At 47.5% G+C, this 6,275-nt stretch overlaps 2 protein-coding genes across 2 annotated transcripts in view; one reads left to right on the forward strand and one right to left on the reverse strand.

The window, feature by feature from the left end:
• MORN5 (MORN repeat containing 5) overlaps positions 1–153 on the reverse strand; it is a 2,198-nt gene extending 2,045 nt beyond the window's left edge. The window contains exon 1 of the mRNA XM_009998917.1: positions 145–153. Coding sequence (XP_009997219.1) covers positions 145–153 — 9 coding nt within the window. The remainder of the gene's footprint in view (positions 1–144) is intronic.
• The window catches only part of NDUFA8 (NADH dehydrogenase (ubiquinone) 1 alpha subcomplex, 8, 19kDa), a 7,971-nt gene extending 6,342 nt beyond the window's left edge, over positions 1–1,629 (forward strand). Inside the window, exons 2-3 of the mRNA XM_009998937.1 lie at positions 860–1,021; positions 1,492–1,629. Coding sequence (XP_009997239.1) covers positions 860–1,021; positions 1,492–1,629 — 300 coding nt within the window. The remainder of the gene's footprint in view (positions 1–859; positions 1,022–1,491) is intronic.
• Positions 1,630–6,275: the final 4,646 nt, after the last annotated feature.

Here is a 6,275-nt window from a genome sequence, read left to right on the forward strand (position 1 = left end):
AAGGTGCTCGGGGGGCCTCCCGCCCTGCGGCCTCGTCCCGCCCGGGTTTTCCCAGCGCTGGCAGTCACTCGGTTTATTTAAAAACGCTGCTACACCCACGGCTTTCAGAATCTTTATTGCTGCTTTTTAAACTCCTGGCCGTACGGAGGCCATGCCCTTCTGGTTGTTCATTTATACTTGGTCCTTTCACTTGGCACGCCGTGGCCTCTGCTCCGGGAGGCGGCTCAGGGCTGGCTAGGGCAGCAGTGCAGGGGGCAGGAGGGCTGGCTGCTCCCTGCACTTGGGTTGCCACACCTTGGAAACCCACCCAAGCTCTGCATTGTCTGTCCTCTGCTTCACAGGTGAGCGCTTGGGAAAGCTTGGGTAGATACATTTGCTTCTCACCAAAAATAGATCCGAGGCGTGTGCCAGAATTGTGTTTTTAAGTTGCCAGGAAAAGGCCTGGATTAATTAGCTCAGTGCCCTCTTCCAGTACAGCAGCTGGTAATCAGAGACCCCTGTTCTAAGCTTGTCCTCTTGAGCTTAAGACATCACATTAGTTTGGAAGCATTAGAGCACTGTATGTTGTGCAGCGAGCAGGTTAGCAAAAGCAGGGTCTGGTATGGGGGAGCTGTGTGCACCTACCCAGCAGGGGTTCCTGCCATGTGCTGGTTGAGTTATTGCTGCCCTGCCCCGTGGCTGCCACAGGGCAAACCTGGTGCCACGTTTGTTTAACGGCGCTTCAGGTGACGGCTGCTCTGAAGGCTTCACACGCTGCCGAGAGCTTACACCTACAGAAACCAGTTGAGGCTTGAGTGAGTAAGGGAGGAAAGCACGAAGCTGGTAACGCTTTCAGCTGGTCTGGTGCTCTGACAGGAAGATCAGGACGCACTGCGCGGAGCCCTTCACCCAGTACTGGACGTGCATCGACTACTCGGGGCTGCAGGAGCTGCGCCGCTGCCGCAAGCAGCAGGCCCTGTTTGACAGCTGCGTGCTGGAGAAGCTGGGCTGGGTGAGGCCTGATCTGGGACAGCTCTCCAAGGTAACTTCATGTCTCGTTGGTCAGATAGCCAGTTTCATCTCTCCTCTGGACGTTTTGTCCAGACCAAGTCTCAAACTCTTCTCCCGGTCAGAAGGCAGTTCATGATCTCAGCACTGGAAGCTTGTGGACTTAATAGAGGTCAAGACTCTGAGTTCTCCAGGGTTGCTTTCCTAGAAGACTTGCAGTTTTCTTAGGCAATGACACTCTTGCTTTTTGGTTTTCCAGGGGCTGAGACTTTTCATTCAGGAGTGACACTCATGTGTAGAACTACTCTGTAGTTACAAGTGGGATGTCCCTCCCCCCCTGTTTTTAGAAGTACCCTGGGGACAGGAGGTCTCACTAGATCAACAATGTGTCCTTAGTGTTGTTTGCTACTTCTTGGTAGTTCTCCCTTAAAGTTCTCACTCAGTGTAGTTTTTTCTGCTCAAAGCTGTGAGAAGTTGTATAATTTCTTCTTTTTTCCTTCCCAGGTCACCAAAGTGAAGACAGACCGACCTTTGCCTGAGAATGCCTATCACTCTAGACCTAGACCAGAGCCAAATCCACCCATTGAGGGGGAGCTGAAACCTTCTCCCTTTGGCAGCAGACTCTTCTTCTGGTCCTGGTGAAGCGGGCGGGCTGGGCTGCACCTCAAAGATGGGTTGGTTGCAAATGTAAATTATCTATTATGTGTTGAGTAGAACTGTAATGATTAAAGAACCCCAAACTGTTAGATGGCTGAGTAGACTTATTTAAACATGCTCACACATCATAGTAACTAAAAAAAGATATATATTTGCCATTTTTGCACAGTGGTCTCTGCAGTCATACAGCTCTGGGGACTCTCACAGCACCAGTGGCACCAGTTGCTGTGCTGTGACTACCAGGCTTGTCCCAGGTGAGCCTGTGACTGCTGCTCCAGTCATTCAAAAACTGCTGTGAGTCTATTCACGTACTTGCTGAGAACACTGCCACTTGGATCAACGAAACTGGGAGAACAAACAAGTCATTACTATCTTGCAACTGATAATTGTACATTTTTTCCAAGGGACTCCATCTCTATGGGTTTAACCTAAAACCTGTCTTCTAGCAAGGGTTCTGTGGCTTTTGCTGGGTTTGAGGTCAGTTCTGTTTCTGCCATAAATGTCCTTGTTCTGCTTTCCAGCCACTTCCTTGGGTAAGTAGGTAGTTAAGTGGCTTCCGTTTTTTCACCTTTTATTGGGGGAACACAAGCTACTTCATCAGAAAAATCACACTAACTTTTCAATCCTTTTAGGGGAGAATTATCTCCTAAAGGATCTTATTACAAAGGTCAGAAAAAATTAAATCAACTTGTTTTCACAAAGCCATGTGCAGCTTAGCTTGCTCCAGGCCAGACTGCAGCCTGAACCACAGCAAGGGCTGGAATGGTGCTTTGCTCCCTGAGCAGCTCAGCTGTTATTAGAATCTGAAGATTTACCATCTTCCTTGTTTGAGGTAGGATTAAACTGTAATGGGTCTGTAGCTGCAGCATATGTTTCTGATCCATGGAGCTAGAGGGAAAATTGTCTAACATGGATCTAAAAATAGCTCCTGCACTGTGTGGCTTGTGGGTTCTTGCTGCTTTTTGCTTGGGTGTGTTGACTGAAACTGAAAGCAGGTTCCATGGCATATGTGTTTGCATTTCAGTGCACAGATCATGCTGCTGCAGCAGCTCCTTGTCTAAATCTGTGAGATGCTGTGCACCTTTGCAGCCTCTCCCTGCCAGCATTTCAGAGCAGCCACGTATTGCTGGGGGGCCACAACCCTTTTCTGCAGACTGAAACTGGGACAAGCTTGAGGTCTAATTACATTCAGCTGCGTGAGTGAAATGAGGTTTGGCCAAGTGGAGGATAAACTGTTCTGGGATGTTAACACGTGTCACATCTGATCTTTTGTTGCTGACCCACTCCAATAGTTAGGCAGCCTCTCAGACTTTTTAGATGTTTCTTGGTATGTTTTGCTGTTAACTTGCTGTTGTCAGCAAGAAACATTGCACTGCTGAACATCTGCTTTTGAAGAAAAAGAATACATGGGCATTCCAGTAGCCAGTCCCAGTCATAATTAAAGAGCATTTTTCCCATTAAATTGATTCTGAAAAGAATGATGTGTATAAATAGGGGAGGTAATTTTTTTGAACAGCCTTTTATGAACCCTATGTTGGCCATTTCTGTAAGCAAAAAAAAGTAGTGTTTTAGGCTGCAGCCTCAAAGGGTTAAGATTGTTCATCTATTTTGAGACAACTGAACCTGTTTTGTCACAGATGGTTGATCCAATAGTGATGCACTGACCAGGTTTAAAAGTCAGAATTAACCCCTAGATTCCCTCTCCAGTTTCAAGCAGGAGTGGGCAGGTGAATGTACAAAAGGGAACAGCAGAAGAGGACAAAGTGGTAACGTCAAGTAGAATTCAGTTGTACTTGGAGCACTTCTTTCATGAAACTTCTTTGAGATAATTGCTTCTCATTTTTATCTCTTGGCTCAGTCTCTGAAAAAGTGTTTGCAGAGCTCTGCTGCTTGGTGCACCAGCAGTGCCTGCCTGTAGCTATTTCTGCTCAAAATCGTGTGGCTTTACTCAAACATAGATGCCCCCTTTGGAGCTGTAATGTTTTCTTGGAAACTTTAGAACAAGTGAGTGTCAAGACTGAGTAAAGACCATAGAAGTATTTTTGAGGAATGAGTCTTGACACCTTCTTGGCGGAGGGGGAGCAGCCATGGACAGATTCCACAGGCACTTCACTGGCCATGTGGGTTGTGATGCTGCAGGCCCAGCTCTGCCAGAGCTTCCAACCACGTGTGCCCCACGAACAAAGTGTTCAGGCAGTGTCGTGGTCGCTCATGGGGCTGTGGGTGAGATTGGAGCCTGCTTTGTTCTTTCAGAGGGTGAGTGGGAAGAGTAAAACCCCAGTGTAATTCCTAATCTCAGTAAGGTAAGGGTGTGTGTTCCTGGTGCAGCAGAGGTGTGTGTGGTGCTGGCACAACAGCAGCCAGAAGAGAAGTTCCACCACTAAGGCAGTTGGCAGTTTGACATGTCCTGGTCTCAAATGGTTCTGCTGGAGAAGGGGAACTGTTAGCCAGAACAGCCAGGAGCCCAAGAGCAATCTCACTCTATTTATAGCCCCCAAATCTGAGCAATTGGTGGGAAGTAATGGGTTTTATTTAGCTCTCTTGTGAGTTTCCTAACTCTGTTGGATGTCATATTATCATCCCTGCTATAAAATACACTTCTTGGGGTCAGTTCAGGTGGAACTAGGCTTTTGAGCATTTGTAAACTGAGTTGGGCTAAGGCAAAATCCTGCATCTTTGTACCAAGGATTTGTAATTTTAAAGAACCTTTATCTTCAGAACCAGGAAACTGCTATAACACTAGGGAAGAAATGTGGAGCTCAGGTTAACTCTGTAAAATCCTTTTGAAAACTTTGTCATACTACAAGAGTTTTGAAAAGATAATTCATCTGGGTATTAATAGGAGATTTAAGACTCCCTCTTGTGGCTGCATTGAGCTGATCGTGGGCATCTGTGTGAAGGTTTTGCCATCATGAAAGTCTAAAAGCTACTCCAGTATTGATAATAGAAACGTGACTAGGTCTTGTGTTTCTACAACATTCACTTCAACATTGTTTCAACTTGATTTTTCCTACATACCAGAAACGTGACTAGGTCTTGTGTTTCTGCAACAACATTCACTTTAACATTGTTTCAACTTGATTTTTCCTACATACAGAATCTCTTGAATTGCATACAAAGTCAGAAGAGGAAGAAAAATGCTTTGAAAATATTCTGATCACTTCAATCACATTTGATGTGACTTTAAGAAAGTTATGATAGAGCCATAGTAGAAGGAGGTGGTTGGGAAATCCCAGTATAAACTGGATTTGCTTCTTTGAATCCAGAAAGGGGGTGTCCCTGGCTCAGCGGAGAACAGGATGGTTCTGAACCTGGGGGGCCAGTGCTAGCAGTGTGTGACAGGCAAACACAAAGCAGGTTAATATTTAACTTCATGTAAAAGCACATTATTTCTCTTCATTAGGAATAGAGGTGACCTTGCTGAAAGGTCTTGGTAATGTAACCCTGTGCTTTGGTTGGTAATGTTGTGGTTATGGGCTTTCATGTCAGCTGGGGCCTGGATCTGGATCTGAGACACCTCGACACCTCCTGCATGGCTGAGTGTGGTACAAATAGTACTTTGGCAAAGGGAGAAGAAGATCTGAGAAAATACAGACCATCAAGCTAGAAGCAAGAAGTCTGTAGTGTTATTTTGGCTATAAAGGCAATAAAGCAGCTGCTGAAGGGGGGGCTGAACCCAATGGCAGGTCAGCAGCTCTGCTCATGTGATGGTGCAGGGGTTATTCCCAGGTTTATTCCTTTCTGCATCAACAAGAAGTTTCTCCACTCTCTTAGTCGTGTTGCAAAAGCTCTGGCAAGCCTGAGGCATGGGTGCAGGTTCCTCTTGTGGGAGGTGTTGGCCCTTGAGAAGGGCAATGCAGAGGGAGCTGGCAAGAGGAGCTGCACAGCCTGGGACAGAACCAGGAGCTGCTGGGACATGAAGAGCTTTGCTGCACCTGGCTGGTAAGGGCTCAGAAAGAAACAGGAGCATTTAATAAACCCTTCTGTCTTGCTGACATGCCAAGCATCTCCCCATTGCTGCTGCCCTGGCTGCCTGTGAATGAGCTTGGATCACGTTTGTCTGCTGCAGATGCCTGAACAAAGGGATTTCAACCTGCAGGTTCCTGTGCTCTTGGCTGGGAACTGCAGATGGTTCCCGGGAGCGCTTCGCTCACGCTGGGCTCTGCAGCACAAGATGGTGAACAGCTTTTGCTGTTTTGATAGGGTTTAAATTAATTTCTTCTTTCCCACCAGGGGAAATGAGGGCTGGGAAGAACGGCCGTGCCTGTTGCTTTGTGAGGCTCAGCTTATGGCTCCGATTCCGGCACCAAGAAAGGCAATAAAATACAGGGAAGGGAGCTCTGTGAGGGGCTCTGGGGCTGCTCCCGAGTCGAGAGGTTAAGCTGCACAAAGCCCTGGTTCTGAGGCATGGCTCCAGTGTTTGTAAAATCAGCGTGGCAGCTCTGTTAAGGGCTGTGAGTCACCCCGAGGGAGGTTCAGCTCTTAGCAAGCGGTAGCGCAGCCTTACGGGAGCGAGAATTCTGATGGAGGCAGAATTACCCCTTAGGTTGGAGCCCGGCGGACCGCGGCTTTGTTGTGCTGCCTCCGGCTGCGGCCGCGCCGGACACACCTTTGTGTGGCGGGAAAGGAGC

This window comes from Chaetura pelagica, unplaced genomic scaffold, assembly GCF_000747805.2.
Source record: "Chaetura pelagica isolate M959 unplaced genomic scaffold, ChaPel_1.0 scaffold405, whole genome shotgun sequence".
NCBI classification, from domain to species: Eukaryota; Metazoa; Chordata; class Aves; order Apodiformes; family Apodidae; genus Chaetura; species Chaetura pelagica.